At 48.6% G+C, this 20,664-nt stretch overlaps 1 protein-coding gene across 4 annotated transcripts in view; it reads left to right on the top strand.

Moving 5' to 3' along the window:
- The window catches only part of TRIM25 (tripartite motif containing 25), a 68,073-nt gene that overhangs the window by 10,786 nt on the left and 36,623 nt on the right, over positions 1 to 20,664 (top strand). For 3 of the 4 annotated variants that reach the window (XM_061142589.1, XM_061142591.1, XM_061142590.1), the window contains exons 4-9: positions 1,000 to 1,171; positions 3,214 to 3,279; positions 5,875 to 5,901; positions 6,228 to 6,305; positions 6,383 to 6,481; positions 8,106 to 8,317. In XM_061142589.1, coding sequence (XP_060998572.1) covers positions 1,000 to 1,171; positions 3,214 to 3,279; positions 5,875 to 5,901; positions 6,228 to 6,305; positions 6,383 to 6,481; positions 8,106 to 8,317 — 654 coding nt within the window. Of the gene's footprint in view, positions 1 to 999; positions 1,172 to 3,213; positions 3,280 to 5,874; positions 5,902 to 6,227; positions 6,306 to 6,382; positions 6,482 to 8,105; positions 20,173 to 20,664 lie in introns of those variants that run through there. The other variant, XM_061142588.1, reaches the window with a different exon arrangement.

Raw genomic sequence — 20,664 nt, 5'->3', positions numbered from 1 at the left:
TGCGAGCCACCCCCAGCCCGTGCCTGGGGCTCTGACCACAGCAGGGCACTCCTCAGAGGCCCTGAGAGTGGGCAGGGATCTCCGAGCTTCCCTCTGCCTCGTAAACCCTGTCGTTTGTCCAGGGCAGCCCCAGGTCCCCCATCTTCCTGGGATCTGTTGTTCTCCCACTGTTGGCGATCCCTGCTCTCTCCCTTGATGACCTCAGTCTAGACGTGCTTGTTTTCTTGTCTGTTTCGAAGGCTGCCCGCGCCTCTCAAGAGGGGCCCTTCACCCTCCTGGCATGTCCGAGCACAGTAGAGTGCCGGGCACACGACGGGTGTCTCCGGGAGCCCTGCTGACTGGGTGGCGTGCAGGCCTAGATCCCACATTCAGGTCCTGGGTGGCACAGGAGTGCCCAGGAACCTTCTCTCCTATGTGCAGGGTCTTCTAGCCACGCCTGGGTGGGATGGCATTTTCTTCTCACGTGCCCACTCCTGTTTGTTGACCCAGCTGCCTCGAGCTCTCCCAGAAGGATTCTGAGTCCACATCTGGACCTCTTGATGCCATATGATCTGATCTGGTCTCTAAGCTTGGTAAGCCTTCTGTAAGATTCTTCTCCTGCATTGGATGTGTGGCTGAATCCTGAGCCCTTCAGGCCTTCCTGTTCTGTTTTCAGAACATGCATTCAGAGCTGGTCTTTGAAGGGCGATGGTGATGGAAAGAACATTATCCATGGGTTAAGAGGCCTGGGTCCCAGCTTTGTCCTTGCTACTAATTGCAGAGGTCCTGGCAGGACACCTGTCATTTCTTGACTGCAGTTTTTCCCTTTGGAAGGCGAGGGCTCTTCCACCTCCAGATGGCTGTGTCTTAAAGTGGCACTTCAACCCCCAGCCACTTTTGAGAGACTGATTAGACTTTTTGCCCACGGGCACAGGGAAGCTCCTTCCAGGGTTCATGAGGCCTGAGCCTGGGCCCTAGCTTCGCTAGAGCTGCCTGAACTAACCCCCTGCCTCATTGCAGAAAGCGACAAAACTGCAGGGAATCACCACGAAGCCAGTCTTCGTCCCCAAGGTGGAGCTGAACCACGAGCTGATTAAGGAGGTCTGTCAGGGCACCTCCGACCTGAAGAATGAGCTGAAGCGGTGCCTCAGACAGCCCCAGGACAAGAAGCCCGAGGAGCTCACTGTCCCAGGTAACCGTCGGCAGCCTCCCAGGCTTTCCACTGGGGTCCTGGAAACGGGATGGGTCCCCTCTGTGGTTCAGGAAGGGAAATCCTGCTCTGGAGCACTGGGGCTTGAGCTTCAGATGTTACAAGACCACTGCCCTCATCTAGGAGGTGGTGGGCAGTCTTCACCTCATCCTGAGACTATAGCCTTCCTTCCTCAGATGTCTTTTGTGGCCAGGTGTTACGATGGGCCTTTCTGGATAGGCTTTTATTTGGTCTGAGTCTGAGGCTGACTCAGATGGGCTGAATGGATTCTGGGTTGTCAGTGTTATTTGGTAAGGAAGTGGCTAGTTTGGAGGTCAGAGAAACATGAAATTCTTTCTTGATACCCATACGCTCGGGCCTCCTGGGTGGCTCAGTGGTAAAGAATCCACCTGCCCAGCAGGAGACGTGGGTTTGATCCCTGGTTTGGGAAGATCCCCCGGAGAAGGAAATGGCAACGCTTCAGTACTCTTGCCTGAAGAATCCGATGGACAGAGGAGCCCAGCAGGCTACAGTCCATGGGGTTGCAAAAGAGTTGGACACGACTTAGCGACTAAACAACCACCACCCCTTGCCCTTCTGCTTCTATCCAACCCATTGTCAGATTTTGCTTCTTAAATATCTCTGGACTCAGCTCGTTTCACCGCAGCCACCACGTGGCTGCTCTCCGTTGAATCACCTACAGCAGCTTCCTAATGAGCTCCTCTGCAGCCGCTCCCATCACAGCTGGAGAGAGCGTCTCAGGATGACGGTCTGCTCTCCTGGCACCCTCTCCCCTGCCTCTTCGGAGAATTTCCTTTGTTTAGATTGCAGACCACACTCTTGACTCTGGCTGTTAAGCCCCTACCTGATCAGGCCCCATCCACCTCTCCAGCCCTGAAGTGGCCCCCTCCCCCCAATCCATCCCTTTATGCTCAAGTCTTCAAATATGTTAACCTCCCCCCACAGGGTCTTTATACACACACCCCCTCCTCCCCACCTAGAGGGCTCAGACTCCACCGGATGACTCCTGTCTCCCTTTGGAGATCAGTTGAAACGTTACATTTCTCAGCAAAACATTCCTGTTGCCAGTCTGGCTCCTCAGACAAGGTCCCAGGGTCCTTATCCTTCCCTTGGGGCCCTTTTTGCTCCTGTCCTTTTTTTAAAAAGAATATTTATTTATGTAGCTGCATCGGGTCTTAGTTGCATCATGCGGGCTCTTGTATTGAGATGCACGGACCCTCTAGTTGTGGCTTTCAGGCCCTGGAGTGCCCAGGCTCACAGGCTTAGTTGCCCTAAGGCCTGTGGAGTCTTAGTTCCCCAACCAGGGCTTGAACCCACATCCCCTGCTTTGCAGGGTGGATTCTTAACCACTGGAGCACCTGGGAAGTTCCTTCGTGCCCGTCATTTTACTCTTCCTTGCCATCACCCTCTGTCTCCCCTGCCAGACTGTGATCCGTGAGAGCAGGGGCTGGGTCTGTTTTTCATCTAGTACTGTCCCCAGCACTGGGTCTTTGGTCTGTAATCCAGGGAGCAGGCCTGAGTCCCAGCCTAGTCGGCCGAGTGGCCCTGCCAAAGAGCCTCTGCAACCGCGGTGTTGCAGCCGTGGCCTAGGGAAAGCTAATTTGGTGCATTAGCCCTGTGTGTTTGTTTTCCTGCTACGTCCGTGCTCATGAGTGGTGAGAGATTCCCAGGGGAAGGGAACCTCCTGGACACAGCAGGCACCTTGGTCTTGCCCCCTGGGTGAAGAGTCCTCCCTGTGGTGCGGGCGAGCGAGTGCAGCTCGCAGACGGGTCAGCGGCCATGAAGCGGGGTGCTGGCAGGGAAGAGACTGCACCCCAGCTACCTTTTAAGGCAGAGAAGAGAGGGAACACACCAAACTTGTGCTTCTGTTGCCTTGTTTCTAGTCCTTGTGAGTGATCAGCGGGGAATGCTGCTGGGAATCACCTCTGTAAGCTCCCTGCAGCTCGCTGCCCTTCCACCGTGCGGCTGGCTCCTCGCTTGGTGTGGAAGAGCCGCCTAAACTAACCTCTCCTTCTTTGGCCCAGGGGACGCTGGAGGACACTGCGGACCACATACCCCGAAGACCCACCGGCCTGTGAAGAAGCCCCTGAGTAAGTAGTTCTGCCTCTGTGCCCGTGGGTGGCGGCAGCTGTGGGCATCAGCGCTCAGGCTCAGGCACCGGAGGGCATCCCGGCTCCTCCCCAGGGGGCCCGGCCCAGCCCGGGTTCGGGGGGGCCCGGAAGCGTCTCAGGGCAGGTACCGACTGACCCTGATGCGGGGAGGTTTTAGGGCTCCTGGGAGGACCAGCCATCAGCGCTGGATATTTCCACTGCCAAGGACAGCAAGGTGACCAAAGCTGGTTCGTCTTGAGAAATACTTACGTGACGCCAAATTCTGGCCCGGGGGCATCACCCCGAGAAGAGGCTGTCTCTCTTCAGTCCTGGGTGTGACGTGAGTCAGCCCTCACAGAGCCTCTCAGCCTTTTCTCCGTTATTACCCTCCTTTGCTTTTTACCTCTGAAGCCCTTTTAGGCAAAATTTTCCAAATCACCCCATACATGAAGTTTAATACCCCACATATGGTGTGTCTATTTACATATGGTGCTTTGATCCATAAAAAGAACAAGATTTTTCCTTCCTTACCTCTTTCTGAGCCTTTAAGAATCAATTTTTGTCCCCTACTTTGGGGGTAATGGGCTGATGACTCAGATGGTACCTAATCTGCCTGCCATGCAGGAGACCTGGGTTCGACTCCTGGGTTGGGAAGATCCCCTGGAGAAGGGCATGGTAACCCATTCCAGTACTCTTGCTTGGAGAATTCCATGGACAGAGGAGCCTGGGGGGCTACAGTCCATGGGGTCTCAAAGAGTCGGATGTGACTGAGTGACTATCATTTTCACTTTCACTTGGGGATGTTGGAACCCTTGTTGAGATGGGGGCTGGGTGGAGAATGGTCCTCAGTTTCCTCATCTGTCAAATGCAGACCATAATGGCGCTGACCTCATGGGATTGCTGTGTGAGGTTTATGTGGGACACTGATGGTGAAAGCTCTTTAAAGGCCAGGCATATGTCCCTGATGCTGAAGCTGAGACTCCAGTACTCTGGCTGAATGAAGTGAAGAGCTGACTCACTGGAAAAGACCTTGATGCTGGGAAAGCTTGAGGGCAGGAGGAGAAGGGGTTAGCAGAGGATGAGATGGTTAGAAAGCATCACAGACTCAATGGACGTGAATCTGAGCAAACTCCGAGAGACAGTGAAGGACAGAGGAGCCTGGTGTGCTGCAGGCCATGGGGTCGCAAAGAGTGGGACAGAACTGAGCGACTGGACAGCAGTAAATGTCATCAAACTGTTGACCGAAACAGTCAGTGAGGATGGAGGAGGGCTGCCCGCCGCCATGGGGTGGTGAGGGGCTGAGAGGATGCTGCCCTAGTTTTTGTTGTTGTTTGCTTGTTGTTAGTATTTAGTGTTTGTCTTTCGCAGACAAGTGTGTGGTTTCTGAGTGGAGTGTAGTCAGGGGCTGGGATGCCTGGGGCAGGGGAGGAGGGAGGCGTCGGGGAGCCTGAACATGTGCATGGGCACCCGATGTGAAGAGGTGACCCGCACTGTAAACTGTGTCCTTCTCAAGGCACGGGCCCAGAAAGCCTCCTTCCCACTGCCCCCCTCCGCAAGCCTGCTCTGCATGCGTGAGCCGAGGATGCTGGCATCAGGCTGGCTCGTGGATGGACTCATCACAGTGTGGGTGAGCCTCCTGTGGTCACTGGGAGGGGGCCGTGTGCCCACAGCTGAGGTCACAGCCTGGAGTCCTCCCAAGATGCTGGTCCAGTGGGAGTGGGGGCGGGGAGAAGCAGATGGGGAGATGGGGAGAGTGAAAATGACCCCTGAGAGACGGGGCTCTGGAGGGAGAGGAAGGGGCGGCCGGGGGCCAGGTGGGCCGTGGGCGGGTCTGGTGGGGCTGGTCTGGAATGTGCAGGGTCCTCAGGCCGGCAGGGATGAGATCCAGGACTCCCCTTTTCATTTCAGTTGTGGTGGTGAAGAGCGGACCCGAAGTCTTCTGGCCCTCCAAACTTGAGCACATGTCAGAGTCCAGTCGCTTGTAACACAGACTGTTAGTTTCAGCAGGTCTGAGGGGCCTGGGAATTTGCATTCCTTACAGCTGCCCGGGTGACGCTGATGCTGCTGACTTGGGGCGTGTGCTTTGAGGACAGTTGTTTTAACTAAACTCAGTTCCCATAGATATAAGACTCCAGATACTTTATAAAGACTATTGTGATATCTGGCAAGCATGTTTTTTTTTTTTGGCTGGCTTTCTATGTGGGTTTTTTTGTGTGTGTGTTTTTGCATTTTTTTAGTGGAGATATGATTTACCTACAGTAAAATGTCCAGATCTTAAAAGTACAGTTAGATTAACAAACGCATACATCTGTGTTGCTGCTGCCGCTGCTAAGTTGTACCATTACACAAATCGGGATAAAGATTTCCATTTCACCAGGAAGTCCATTCATGCTCCTTGTTAGCCCCTCCCCGCCAAAACCATGATGTACGACCATAGATTAATTTGCCTGTTGACCCCCTTACATTTTTCAAATTAAAACATACTAGCTTTATTTGTATGGGCCACATTCAGGTAGCGGTTATTATTATGGTGTTTGAAAGTGTGGTTGTGTTGTGCTTTGAAACATCTTAATTCTGTAAATTTTTGTTTTTCAGAAGAAGAGAAGAAGCCCAGGAAACCTGGTAAGTTATGCATGTCTGTGTCTTTTAGTTCCTTGAGTGCCTGAGTGCGGAACTAAAAGCCAGCAGGGAAAGCTCGGCTGTGGGCTGGTGTGTGGGGGGGTCTGAGATGGGCCTGGGCTTCACGACTCTGACCTGTGCTGGCTGCCAGGTCTGGGCTTGGGGGTGAGGATACGTGGACAGGCATGAGACCAGTACGATGTATGTTGCCCTGGCTGTCCAGCTGTGTGTCTGTGGAGGCAGCTCTTGAGCAATGGTGTGGGAGGGATTCCAGGCCATCAGGTCACTCTGTCGTTTCCCCAACTGATACCTCTTTTCTCTTATCCCAGCCTCTGCCGCCCTCAACAAGCCTGTCACCTTTGGATCCTCGGAACACTTAGTGAATCTCAAACCAACTGTCCAGGAGGGTAAGTTCAGTGGGCCGTGGACAGTGGGATGCCTACTCTGAATTTTTTTAGAAAATGATTTTCTGTTCCTCCTCCAGGTGCAGCCAAAGCCCCTCCCGTGCCGCCGACCTCAGCATCTCTCACCGCCAAGGTGCTGGAAAACTTCCTAACCAAGTCCAGGCCGGAGCTCCTGGAGTGTGAGTAGCTGCTGCCTTGCTTGTCCTTGCCTCTGTCTGGTGTGGTTAGCCTGTCCCCTGGAGAGTCCACTGTGTTCTGCTCTGTCGTGCCCTACTGCTCTCCTGTGGCTTCCAGCCTGGAAGTGGTGGGAGTTTCTTCCTCCAGGCCAGGCCTCCGGGCCACCCATAGCTTCACCCACAGAGCACCCTCCCCTGGTTCTCACTTCCTTGCAGCTGCCGAAACCTCTCTCTGCACGCTCTGACCCTTCTTTCCCCACAGCCGCAGTGGGCGTGGTTCTAGCGCAGTGGGCGTGGTTCACCCATTGCTGGAGCTGTGGGCGTGGTTCTGGCGCAGTGGGCGTGGTTCACCCATTGCTGGAGCTGTGCGCGTGGTTCTGGCGCAGTGGGCGTGGTTCACCCATTGCTGGCGCTGTGGTACCTGGTTCTCAGGCCCGGCCGGCCTCCCTGGAGCTTCCTGGCTGGGAAAGGCCTCCCCTGCTCCCAGCCCCCGTGACTGCTGCCAGGCTGCTGGGGGCGGTGCTGAGCCACATGTCTGTGGAGCCCCCTGCGCTCTGCCGTACAGCTGTCTAAGCAGGAGAAACGAGTTCTAGGGGCTTCGGGTGTTCAGAGGACATTTTCCCAGGCCATTCATTTTACCCTGGGGGAAGCCCAGGGCCAGGTGCACAGTGTCTTTCCCTGGGCCACTGAGCCAGGGGGTGGCAGAGACCCCTGGTCTCTAGCTTCCCAGTTCCCAAGCGCAAGTGCGGGATTTTCCCTGTCTGCCCTGGTTCAGGGTCCTCGGCGAGTGGAAGGGCAGGGAGGGCTGTGTCCTGGGGAGGAGGTGGAGGCCAGGCTTGTGTCCTAGTCAAGGATTCTATTCAGGCCGTTGCTGTGCTTGGCAGACCTCAGTTGGCTGCCTGTTGCCATCAGTTTAAGTCGAGACCCTTTGACTCACCACTTATGGCTCCAGGGGTCCCTCTTCTCTTGCTGCGGCCTCTGTGTTCCCAGCTGCCCGGCCTTCCCTGGTCGCGGCGCATGTCTGCCATCCTCATGACTCCATGCTTGCCTGCACTGTTTCCTCTGTCCAGCGTAGCCTTTCTCCCTCCTCTGCTCTCCTGTTTAATTCTTCTTATCTCCCTTTCGCTTGGCTCAGATTCCAGTCCGCCCATGAAGTAAGTGTTCCTCTGTGCTCTCCCCTCCCTTGGCCCATTGCCCCCATGGCTGTGTCCTTCCAGCAGAGTGCCTGCCCTTTAGTGGAGTGTGGAGTCTTCACTGTTGTCGTTACTGATGGGCTTGCCTGCCTTCTGTGAGTGTGAACTCCACGAGGCCAGGCACCACGTCTGGTTCATGACTGTGTGTCCTGTATAGAACCTGGCATAAGCCAGGGGCTCAGTACATGGTTTTGGGTGGAGGAATAGACAGACAGTTGGGTGACTAATAGACACACAGATGGCTTGGTTGGTGGTTAGAGAGATGGACAAACGTCTGACGAACTAGACAGAATGAATGGACTGGATGCATGTGTGGATGGAAGGGTGGTTGAATGGATGGGTAGAACAAATGAATAAATATTACCAGCTAGGGAGGGGATTAAAGGTGAGAGCGCTTGGAGCTCCTCATGATTGACCCCTTGATGCTTCCTTAGATGTTGTTAAAGTTGTCCTGGACTACAACACCGCTCACAACAAGGTGGCCCTGTCCGAGAACTACACCGTTGCATCCGTGGCTGACACGTCCCTGAACTACCGGCCGCATCCCCAGAGGTTCACATACTGCTCGCAGGTGTTGGGGCTGCACTGCTACAAGAAAGGGATTCACTACTGGGAGGTGGAGCTGCAGAAGAACAACTTCTGCGGGGTGGGTATCTGCTATGGCAGCATGGAGCGGCAGGGTCCCGAGAGCCGTCTTGGCCGCAACAGCGCGTCCTGGTGTGTGGAGTGGTTCAACACCAAGATCTCCGCCTGGCACAACAACGTGGAGAAAACCCTGCCCTCCACCAAGGCCACGCGGGTGGGGGTGCTTCTCAACTGCGATCACGGCTTTGTCCTCTTCTTTGCCGCGGCTGACAAGGTCCACTTGTTGTATAAGTACAAGGTGGACTTCGCCGAGGCCGTGTACCCAGCCTTCTGGCTCTTCTCCACGGGTGCCACGCTCTCCATCTGCTCCTCCAAGTAGGCCGGCCACAGATGCTTGGCCGGACCGCCCGCGCGCTTCCCCAGGTCCCCCAGAGCCAAAGGGATGGGAGGGCAGCTGCTGAGGGCAGGAGGCTGGGCAGATGGGATGAGAGGTCGGGGTTGGCCAGGGACAGGGGTGGGGTGTTTGCCTTGTGGGTGAGGAAGCCTCCCACTTCCTGGTGCCTCTCCGGCAGGATGCTGGCCCCCCACCCCCGATCGGTTCTGGTAGATCTCCAGGCTGCTGGGTGGGTCTCTGGGGAGTTAAAGTCACTAGCGCCCCTTTCCTGCTGGACATAATCTGTAGCCACTGTGGGTTCTTCCTCAGGCCTCTGGTGCCTGCTTCTTTGCTCTCTGAAGTAGCCTTCAAATCTTGGAGTTCTGATGACTCTTTGTAGAGCTATTCAGCTCTGTAGATTTAAAAAAAAAAAGCCAAAGTCAGTGAATTTCATTCCCCTCCACTGCCTCCACACAGGAGCTGGGATGAATGCTCAGACTTCTGGTGATTTTCTGTGCTCGAGGGAAGCAACAGGTCTCCACCCAGACCAGAGTTTCCCAAAGAAGTATGTCCTTTATCCCCTCCAGGTCCCTTCCTGTCTTGCACCTCATCACCCCATCCACGGTTTTAAAATGTTGAGTCCCAACAGGAACCCTTTCGGTCTGAGATTTCAAACCATATCTGAATCAGCCTGTGTTGACTTTGTGATTCAGGGTCAGCATGACCTGGTCCTCATGTGGCCACAAGCCCCTCCCACTCCTGTGTATTATGAAAGGCATTTCCACAGATGCCTTTGGCTTTGACTGCAGCCCCAGACCCTTCTGGTTGCGCAGGCCGTGGGGCAGCGGTCCCCCATAGATAAGAGAGTGTTAGCAGTTGGCAGTTTTGCTCTTATCAGAGCATCTTGCCTTCTGACTGATCGCTCTCATCAGTGGTAGCCTCCATCCTCCAGGATCGTGAGATCCTGCCCTGGCTGGTGGAGACCCCACCGTGGCCAGCAGAGCTCAACGGTTAGCTAAGCCTGCTGTCACTCAGATAGGGCGGGTGCGGCTGCCTCCGAGGCCACCCTCGTCACCTGCTGGGGTGCCTACCTGTGGCCAGAAGGGTCTGCTAGCAGATCCACGGGAAGCAGCAACATTCCTGTTCAACCTAGCGCTGGTCCTCTTGTGAGTCAGAGAGGCCCAAACCCTTTCTCCTCTCTGCCTCACGTGAGCCAAATGCAGATGTAGGAACTGACCAGGAGAAGGGTCAGACAGGCTGAAACCAGGGAGGAAACCAGCTGCCAGGCTCAAGTACAAGGGGCTCTTTTTTCCTGCAGCATTTCTGTGCAGTGGAAATAGCCTCAGCCCACTGAGGGCTAGAGGGAGTGGGTGGCTGGAATTTCCCGAGCTCCTGATATCCTGACATTGTCAGAATGTAAGTTTTCATCCCCATGGTGGGAGCAATGGAACGGCTTGTGATGAAATAAGTCCTGCTCTGGGCTTGCCCAACAGGGGAGCTGAAGTCAGGTTCCTTATGCCTTAGGGTCTGAACAGGACGATACTATTGGAGGCACACACCCCAGCCTTTCCGTAAAGATGTTCGATGTTACGTCAGTTCATCTCTGGTCTTGTGCTGGGTCCCTAGGCATTCTAGTCAGGCCTGGAGTACTTGATGTTCCTGACAGAAGTGTTGATCTGTGTCATCTTCCAACACGAACTTTTACTTCCTTGGGAGAGAACTCATCTTTGTAGGGAAGATCCCCTGCAATAGCTGAACTGTGGGTGTTTGAAGATTTTCTTCCTTTGCTACTAGGACGAAAAATTCTTTGGTGATTCTTCTCTGCTTTTGGAGATGGTTCAAAGCACCTTCCTTGATCTCCTGAAACAAAAGCCTTGTTTAGAGCCAGTTCGTGCTTGGGAAACAGCTGGGTTAGGAGGAGAATGCCCAAGATTAAACCACAGGTCCTGCTTGGGCTCTGCTTTAGAAATGAGGGCAGCCGGGGGGGGTGCTTCCCTGACAGTGCATCGTCCAGCTCAGGATGGAGGAGCCTGAGCCCCTCTTGTGATGAAAGGTGAGCAGGTAACCCAAGCTGAGGCCTCTGTGGGTGCCTTGGAGACATGAATTGAGGAGCACACCCTCGCTGCCTCGAACCATACTCTATCCAATGGTAAGACTTCGTGTCCCCTCTTGCCTTGCAGGGCTGGTACTCAGTGCTCAAGTCCTAGACTTGGGGGAGCTTTGCATTCATTTGACTTCCTGTTTTGCAGAGTTAAGTCAGATGGGCAGGTATTGGATGAATCTACTCACTGCTCCTGCCATCCCATCTTGGAGGAGGTACCTTGTAGATGCCTCCTGGTACCTTGGGGGAGGGTCAGAACTTCCCAGATAAACATACAAATATTCTCCCAACCTAGGTAGCAGGGACTGTCTCTGCCACTCTGGCATGATAAATAAAAGATTGGGGTCAAGTTTTTGTTGTTCAAAGACTGGTTGAATGGTTTGCCTGTTTTAATTATTCTGAGATGGGTCTGTGATCTATAAATAATACTGATACATTATTTCTTACCTTATTGTGTCTGACCCTGAATTGATTTTATTTAGGAGTATTTAAGCCTGTGATCTTGAGCTTGTTTTTTTATGCGTTGATTCTTTAGGACATAATCAGTGTTGTAGACACTATTCCTTTGAAAGACATGAGAAATATCAGGACCAAGGCTGGCTTACGTGCCTTAGAGGCTTTGAATGCAATAAAGTGGCGTTTGGTGTTCTTGCACACATTGCAGTGTGTGTAGAAAGTGTTCCTTAACTGTCATGCTGGAGTCAGTAAATGAGGTGCCCAAGGGCCTCTGAGTGCCCCGCACTCAGCTGCCTGCTAGATTTCAGCAGAGCTGGAGCCTACTTGAGGCTGCTTGGGTGGGGCAGCCCCTCAGGAAGCTTGCCATGAATTCTCAGCCAAATGTCCTTCTGGGCTTTGCTTCAAGATGATCTGAGGATGAGGGTAGGGAGGCAGGGGAGGGGTATGAGTGAAGAGGTAAATAAACCACAATTGAGTAATTAAGGAAACAGTGGTGGAAATATGAGTGTTTACTATATTATTCCTTCTACTGTTGTCTCTGTTTGAAAATTCCTATAATAAAAACTTAAAAACAATGAAACAAAACTAGCTAGCAATGGGCCCAGATTTTATCCATGTTTGAACAGGGGAAGGGAGTTGTGGGAGATGTGGATTTGAGGTTGCTGTATAATAACTTGACTGGCTGTTGTCTCTTGTTCCTGGTGGGGAGATTCTAAATCCTTGGAATTGCCCTCAGTAATGGGAGTGTCCTTATTGTTCACCAGCCCCTTGGATCACATCTGAGCTTATGCTAAGAGATGAGATGACCCAGGATCGGGGCTGGTCATCAGAGAGACCAGGCATGAGATTATAAATAAAATAACATGTACACAGCAAAGGAAACCATAAAGAAAACAAAACAGAAAGACACCCACGGAATGGGAGAAAATATTTGCAAATGATGCAACAGACAAGGGCTTAATTTCCAGAACAGACCAGCACCTCATACAAGAGCAACAACAAAAAACAACCCAATCTAAAAAGAGCAGAAGACCTAAATAGATAATTCTCCAAAGAAGACATACAGATGGTCAATGTACACGTGAAAAGATGCTCAGTGTCACTAATTATTAGAGAAATGCAAATCAGAACTACAGTGAGGTACCATCTCACACCAGTCAGAATGACCATCTTTTAAAAGTCTGTAAATAACAAATGCTGGAGAGGTTGTGGAGAAAAGGGAACCTTCCTACACTGCTGGTGGGAATGTAAGTTGGTTCAGTCACAATGGAAAACAGTGTGGTGGTTCCTAGGAAAACTAAAAATATTATAAAATTAACCATATGATCCAGCAGTCCCACTCCTAGGCATATATCTGGACAAAACTATAATTTAAAAAGATACATGTACCCCTGTGTTCATAGCAGCATTAGTCATGATAGCCAAGACATGGAGACAACCTAAAAGTTCATCGACGGAGGAATGGGTAAGAAGAGGTGGCATGATGGGATACTACTCAGCCGTTAAAAATGAAAATGTGATTTGCAGCAACATGCATTCAACTAGAGATGATCACACTAAGCGAAGTCAAAAAGAGGAAGACAAATACCATATGACGTAACTCACATCTGTTATCTAAAATATGGCACAAATGAACCCATCTGCAAAGTAGAAACAGACTCAGACATAGAGAACAGGCTTGTGGTTGCCAAGGGGTGTGGGGAAGGGTTGGACTGGGAGTTTGGGGTTAGTAGATGCAAACTATTATAGATAGAATGGATGGACAACAAGGTCCTACTATATAGCACAGAGAACTATATTCAACATCCTGGGATAAACCTTAATAGAGAAGAATATAAAAGGAATGTTCATATGTTGTATAACTGAGTCACTCTGCTTGCAGCAGAGATTGGCATAACATTGTAGATCAACTATACTTCAATAAATTAAAAAAAGAAAATAATGTATATGCTGCTCTTGTTGGGTGGAGGGTTCTGTGTCAGTTGGTCAAGTTGGTTGATAAATGTTTAGGTCTTTTATACTCTTTAAAACAATTTGTTTGGCTGTGCTGGGTCTTAGTTGTGGTATGTGGGATCTTTCAGTTGCAGCGTGAAAACTTTTACCTTAGTTGCAGCATGTGGGATCTAGTACCCTGACCAGGGATTGAACTCGGGGCCCCTGCATTGCGAGCATGAAATCTTAGCCACTGGATCACCAGGGAAATCCCAGGTCTTTTATATGCTTATTGATTTGTGTCTACTTGTATTAATCACTGGGAGAAGGGTGTTAGAAATCTCTAAAACTTTGAATGTATCTACCTTTCCTTGAGGTTCTGTCAGTTTTCATTCTATGTAATTTGAAGTTGCCTTGTGCTTAGAGCTCAGTTGTGTCTGACTCTTGCACCCCTAGGAGCTTGCCAGGTTCCTCTGTTCATGGGATTTCCCAGGCAAGAATACTGGAGTGGGTTGCCATTTCCTTCTCCAGGGGATCTTTCCAACCCAGGAATTGAATCTGGGTCTGCCTGAAGCTGCCCTACTAAGTGTATAAATACTTAGGATTTTTATGTTCTTTTGGTGATTTGACCTCTTTATGAACTAACCCTTTTTACACTGCTACTATTTTTTGCTCTGAAAAACCACTTCTTGTGATATTAATATAGACAGTCTAATTTTCTTTTGATTAATGTTAGTGTGACATATCTTTCTTTCATTCTTTTGCTTTTAACCTGTTTCGTCATATTTAAAGTGTATGAGCATGTATTTGGGTCTTGCAGATCTGACAGTCTGTTTTCGATTGGTATGCTTAGACCATTTACATTTAATGTAATTGAGCATGTAGATTGGGAAATAATGGTGTGGTTATCTCTGGGGAAAAAAATCTGTCATAATCCTCTGAGTCACTTCTTGAAAACAAATGAAACCATGTGACTCATATTGGGACTTGAACCTGGCCAAAACCCAGGTTGGGATTTGAACCCACAGTCTTTTAACTGAGATCACACCTGGTCTCAGGGCTTAATGAATCTGAGAAGTTCTTGATGTCTCATCACAGAAAGAATTCAGTGAGAGACAAAGTGATCGGTAAGAAGTGGATTTATTTAGAGAGAAAAACACACCACAGACAGTGTGTGGGCTGTGTTAGAAGGTGAGAGAGAGCCTCGAAATTGGCAGGTTAGTTTTTATGGGCTGGGTAGTTTCATAGGCTAATGAGTGAGAGGATTATTCCAGCTATTTTGAAGAATGGTGGAGATTTGCAGGCAGTGGCCACCACCCTCTTTTTGGTCTTTGATGGTTGGCCTCGAAACTGACAAGCTGCTGATGAGCGTATCACTTGACACATGCTAATATATTATGATGAACACATGAAGAGACTCAAGGTCCACTGAAGGTGATGTATTCTGCCAACCAGAACCTAGTTGGTTCTAACCAGTTTTCAGCACATACCCAATGGCTATGTCATTCTTTTAAAGGTTAGGCCGTGCCCCCCTTCCTTCCTGTTTCACTTACACACTGGTTTCAGCTTGCCAACACCTGTAATAATTTAGTATTGTTCTTTGAAAATGTTGTTTTGAGTATGAGGGAATGTTTTTATATGTGTGTGTGTATATATATATAATTACTCAGTTTGCAACTTTGCATTCATCTTTGTGTAAAAGATTCAGATACACATACAAATGGCATTTGACTTTCAATACCAATGTCCATGAATAATATTAGAATATTAATCACCCTCTGTTGCCACTGGGACTATCAGATACAATAACCCTTAAAGTTACAAAAAGAAGTGTTACCTATTTAGAGCACAAAAACTAAATTCTTAAAATGCCATGCAAATCAATGTTTCTTTTAACAGAAACTACTTTTTTAAAAAAAAAAAAAAAAAGCTCAAAAGTTTATTCCCACTTTATAAAACAGTCATTGCTTATCTGTAAGAAATGACATCTCTTTATACAACACTTAAAGAAAAGGCTGAATGCAATCTGTGCTGTGTTCCCTTTTTGGAAAGTTATTTTTTGAAAACTATAAGTCTAAATTTTCTAATGGTGTAGGAAGTGCCAACTATCTTTAGTCAGAAATAGATGCCAGTTATGTCATCTCAAAACAATTCTATGAAGTGTAAACAAAAAAGCTACATTTATTTTCGTGTTGTGGGTTGCTGCACAATTTTGTGCTATTCTATGAGCAGCCCTTTGCTCTGTTAGTAGGAGCCCCACCTGTTAGGTGGAGTGGTTTCTGTTTTGTATTTCTAACACTTAATTTCTAACATTAATTCATGATTCATGATTCTTTATGTCTAGCTGTTTAAGTTGCCTCAAGTCAGATTTGCTTAGCAAATTCTAACAATGGCACACAGTGACCTTCCTTTTGTCACCTTTCTGGAAGGTAGCCAATTATGAGAAACTACAGTGGTACTGGGTACTCTTGAACACTTTTAGGAAATAGTAGTTGCTACCATGAGGAAAAGGAAAGAGTAATAGAAGTGATAATTCCTAATTTTATGGCAAGATAGACACTAAGAGAAGCTGAAAAGTAGAGGTAGGAATTCTGTTCCACAGTCATCTTTTCTCTTGTGTATTTTTAATCTTTCCCTTTCCCCTACGCTGCATGGCAACCCACTCCAGTATTCTTGCCTGGAGAATCCCATGGACAGAGGAGCCTTGCAGGCTATGTCCATAGGGTTGCAAAGAGCTGGACACAACTGAAGCGACTTAGCATGCATGCATGCTGCCAATTATGCCGTTACATTTCTTTCTTTAAAAAAAATTATTTTATTTTTGACTGTGTTGTGTCTTCATTGCTTTGCATAGGCTTTCTCTAGTTGCTGTGAGTGGTGGCTGCTCTTCGTTGCAGTGCATGAGCTTCACATTGCAGTGGCTTCTCTTGTTATGGAGCTTAATAGTTGCGGCTTGTAGACTCTAGAGCACGAGCTCAATAGCTGTGGTACATGGGCTTAGTTGCTCCTTGGTATTCAGAATCTTCTTGGTTGAGAGATCTAACTTGTGCCCCTACATTGGCAGGCAGATTCTTATCCACTGCATCACCAGGGACCTCTGCCACTATACTTTTTTAACAAAGCACCAATATTTAATGAAAAATCACACTAACTTGCTAAATCTGTTGTAGTCCAAGTGTTACAGGAAGGGGGACCCCTTCCAGGGCCTGAAAGTGGGCTTTTATCTAACACTCGGAAATGAATCGTCCAAGGAGACACACATGCTGATAAAGCAAGAGACTTTATTGGGAAGGGGTGCCTGGGTGGAGAGCGGTGGGGTGAGGGAACCCAGGAAGACCGCTCTGCCACATGGCTGGCAGTCTCAGGGTTTATGGCGATGGTATTAGTTTCCGGGTTGTCTCTGACCAGTCATTCTGACTCAGAGTCCTTCCTGGTGGCGCACGCGTCACTCAGCCAAGATGGATGCCAGCGAGGAGGGTTCTGGGAGGTGGTCGGACATGTGGTGTCTCCTTTTGATCTTTCCTGAACTCTTCTGGTTGGCAGTGGCTTATTAGTTCCATGTTCCTTACCAGGACCTCCTATCATAAAACAACTCACGCAAATGGTTACTCTGGTGCCTGGCCAGGGTGGCTGGTTTGAGTAAGTGTGCTTCCCCTGACGTGAGGGTCTGCCTCCCAGGTCCTGGTTCATCTTCAGCTGCTCCATGCAGGACAGCTGCTCCTCTGTTACTGAACACAAGTTCACGTGCCTGATGCACAGTGAAGTCCCTGGATCCAAGCTTGCTCTGCTCACTGCACAACAGGCCAGTAAACCATGAGGTAAAGTGTTGAGGCAAGAAACACAACTGTATTTGGAAAGCTGGCAGACTGAGAAGATGGAGGACTAGTGTTCCCCTAGAAACCATTTTATTGGGGTCTGGATGCCAGTTTCTCTTATAGAACAGAAAGGAAGAGGAGATGAGCAAGTAAAATAAAATGGCAATTAGTATTGCAAAATATTGCCTGGCTTGACCAGCATCAGGGAGGGGATGTATTAATTTCTTCTTTTCTGTAGCTGTGAATACCTGTGAATACACAGGTGGGCAGGGTCAGATTGTCGCTCTGTGAGATAAACAAAGTCACTTTAGTTTAATACTCAGACAGAGGGGCACATTTCCTGGGGCAGGCCACCATGTGTGAATGTAATAACAAAAGCAATGAGAAAAAACTCAGAGAAACAGATCCAACACAGAGTCAGATTTTGCTAAACTTCTTGTTACAGTGAAGCCAAATAAACTGAAATGTCAGAGTCTGGAGCAGAGAAAGGTTTATGGCAGTGTCAAGAAAGGAGAATGGGTGGCTTGTGTTTAAAAGCCTTGACGTCCCTGATAGTTTGGGAGAAGGATTTCTTATAGGCAACTTTTGGGGTAAGGGCTGCAGGGTGTGTGACTTTCTTCTGATTGGTTGATGGTGAGGTAACAGGCTGGTGCTCCAAGGATCTAATGATCATGGAGAAGTTACCGTCCTCCACCTTGGTAGAGACCTTTGTTTCTGCAGAAGAACTCAAAGATCCTGTTTTGTGTATTCTTCAGGAGGAATCAGGACCCTGCCCCGAGGCTATACTATTATTTCTTGACTGCTCCTCCTGTGTTTCTGTATTCCTTCCCTTCCTTGATGAGCAACTGTTTGAATCTGCCCTTTGGAACTCAGGGAAGGTCAAGGAGGCTGAATGAAACCTACTGCCTACCAATAAGAAAAGTGGACACAGAAAGGACTTGCACCCAGCACGGCCCCACAGGGTCCTGCTGCGTCACCTCCATGTGACTTGTCCTGTCCCCACCCTCCCCCAGGTACGGCTCCGGTTCACTAGTGCTTCCTCACCTAGAACCCTGGCTTACCACCCCCTTGAAACAATGCTCCTGTTGCTACAGTGGCCTCGTGGACAGGTGCCTTATTCCGTGAGCATTTTTTGAGTTCCAGTTATGTGCCAGGCGTTGTTCTCATGCTGGGGACACAATGGGAAAAAAAAACACCACCACCAAACCCTGCTTTCATGGATCCTACACTCTAGCAGAGGGTACAGACAATACACAAAGTATTAGTTAAGGAAAAACTGCTATAAAGAAAGTAAGGTAAGGGGATAGCAAAGCTCTATACAGTCAGCAAAATCAGTACCTGGAGGTGACTGAGGCTCAGATCATGAACTCCTTATTGCCAAATTCAGACTTAAGTTGAAGAAAGTAGGGAAAACTGCTAGGCCATTCAGTCAGTCAGTTCAGTTGCTCAGTCGTGTTCAACTCTTTGCAACCCCATGGACTGCAGCACGCCAGGCTTCCCTGTCCACCACCAACTCCTGGAGTTTACTCAAACTCATGTCCATTGAGTTGGTGATGCCATCCAACCATCTCATCCTCTGTCGTCCCCTTCTCCTCCCATCTTCAGTCTTTCCCAGCATCAGGGTCTTTTCTGATGAGTCAGTTCTTTGCATCAGGTGGCCAAAGTATTGGAGCTTCAGCATCAGTCCTTCCAATGAATATTCAGGACTGATTTCCTTTAGGATGGACTGGTTGGATCTCCTTGCACTCCAGGGACTCTCAAGAGTCTTCTCCAACACCACAGTTCAAAAGCATCAATTCTTCGGCACTCAGCTTTCTTTATAGTCCAACACTCACATCCATACATGACTACTGGAAAGACCATAGCTTTGACTAGACAGACCTTTGTTGGCAAAATAATGTCTCTGCTTTTTAATATGCTGTCTAGGTTGGTCATAACTTTCCTTCCAAGGAGTAAGCGTCTTTTCATTTCATGGCTGCAATCACCATCTACTGTGATTTTCGAGGCCAAAAAAATAAAGTCTGTCAGTGTTTCCCCATCTATTTGCCATGAAGTGATGGGACCAGATGCCATGATCTTAGTTTTCTGAATGTTGAGCTTTAAGCCAACTTTTTCAGTCTCCTTTTTCAGTGTCATCAAGAGGCTCTTTAGTTCTTCTTTACCTTCTGCCATAAGGGTGATGTCATCTGCATATCTGAGGTTATTGATATTTCTCCTGGCAATCTTGATTCCAGCTTGTGCTTCATCCAGTCCCACATTTCTCATGATGTACTCTGCGTATAATTTAAATAAGCAGGGTGACAACATACAGCCTTGATGTACTCCTTTCCCTATTTGGACCCAGTGTGTTGTTTCATGTCCAGTTATAACCATTGCTTCCTGACCTGCATACAAGTTTCTCAAGAGGCAGGTCAGGTTGTCTAGTACTTCCATCTCTTTAAGAATTTTCCAGTTTGTTGTGATCCACATAGCCAAAGGCTTTGGCATAGTCAATAAAGCAGAAGTAGATATTTTTTTGGAACTCTCTTTTTCGATGATCTGGCAGATGTTGGCAGTTTGATCTCTGGTTCCTCTGCCTTTTCTGAATTCAGCTTGAACATCTGGAAGGTCACGGTTCACATACTTTTGAAAGGCCATTCAGGTATCAGCTAATTCAATCCCTTATGATTATACAGTGGGATAGATTGAAGGGATTAGGTCTGATAGACTAAGTGCCTGAAGAACCATGGACAGAGGACTATAATGAGGTGGAAATTTCTAGGCCATCAGTATAGGACTCTGAGATCTCAGTCTTGTTTTCAATAAACATCTCGCACCATTAACCTAAAGCTATACCCCTTGTTCTGAATTCCTGGAATGTGTTCTTGGTCTGATAAATTATCAGCACTCAGATCCAGGGAAGGGCTGTAATTAGCTTCTGTTCCACATGCTTGAGGGGAAAACAAGTGGTGATCATTAATCTTTAGCCCATACATCTGTTCCATTGTAAAATGACCAGGGGGCATTTCTTCAATCCGAGGATCAACAGAAGCCATAAAGATGTTAAGTTGACCTTTAAACTGATTGGTTAAAAATGATCTATTTTAAGGAAAGGAGCCAACCAAAAACGTACAGGTTAATATGGGTAAAGATATAAACTGTTGTAAGTCCCACCTTTGGGGGACTCTCTACCCCATCTCAGTGTCTATGCTGAGAGTTTTGTACTTTCCTTCTCTTTAATAAATGCTATTTGCTTGCTACCTTGTGTGTGTGTGTTCTTAAAGTTCATCCTTTGGCTTCATGAACAAAAACTTGGATTCCCACTTCATCAACATTGTACAAGAGGCAGTGATCAAAACTATCCCCCCAAGAAAGAGAATTGCAAAAAGGCAAAATGGTTGACTGAGGAGGCCTTACAAATAGCTGAGAAAAGAAGAGAAGCTAAAGGCAAATGAGAAAAGGAAAGGTATACCCATCTGAATGCAAAGTACCAAAGAGTAGCAAGGAGAGATTAAAAAAAGCCTCCTTAAGTGAATAATGCAAAGAAATAGAGGAAAATAATAGAATGGGAAAGACTAGAGATGTCTTCAAGAAAATTAGAGATACCAAGGGAACATGTCATGCAAAGATGGGCACAATAAAGGACAGAAACAATATGGACCTAACAGAAGCAGACGCTATTAAGAAGTAAGAATACACAGAACTATACAAAAACGGTCTTAATGAACCGGACCCCCATGATGATGTGGTTA

This window comes from Dama dama, chromosome 5, assembly GCF_033118175.1.
Source record: "Dama dama isolate Ldn47 chromosome 5, ASM3311817v1, whole genome shotgun sequence".
In the NCBI taxonomy this organism is placed as follows: domain Eukaryota; kingdom Metazoa; phylum Chordata; class Mammalia; order Artiodactyla; family Cervidae; genus Dama; species Dama dama.
This window is presented reverse-complemented; position numbering and strand designations above follow the sequence as displayed.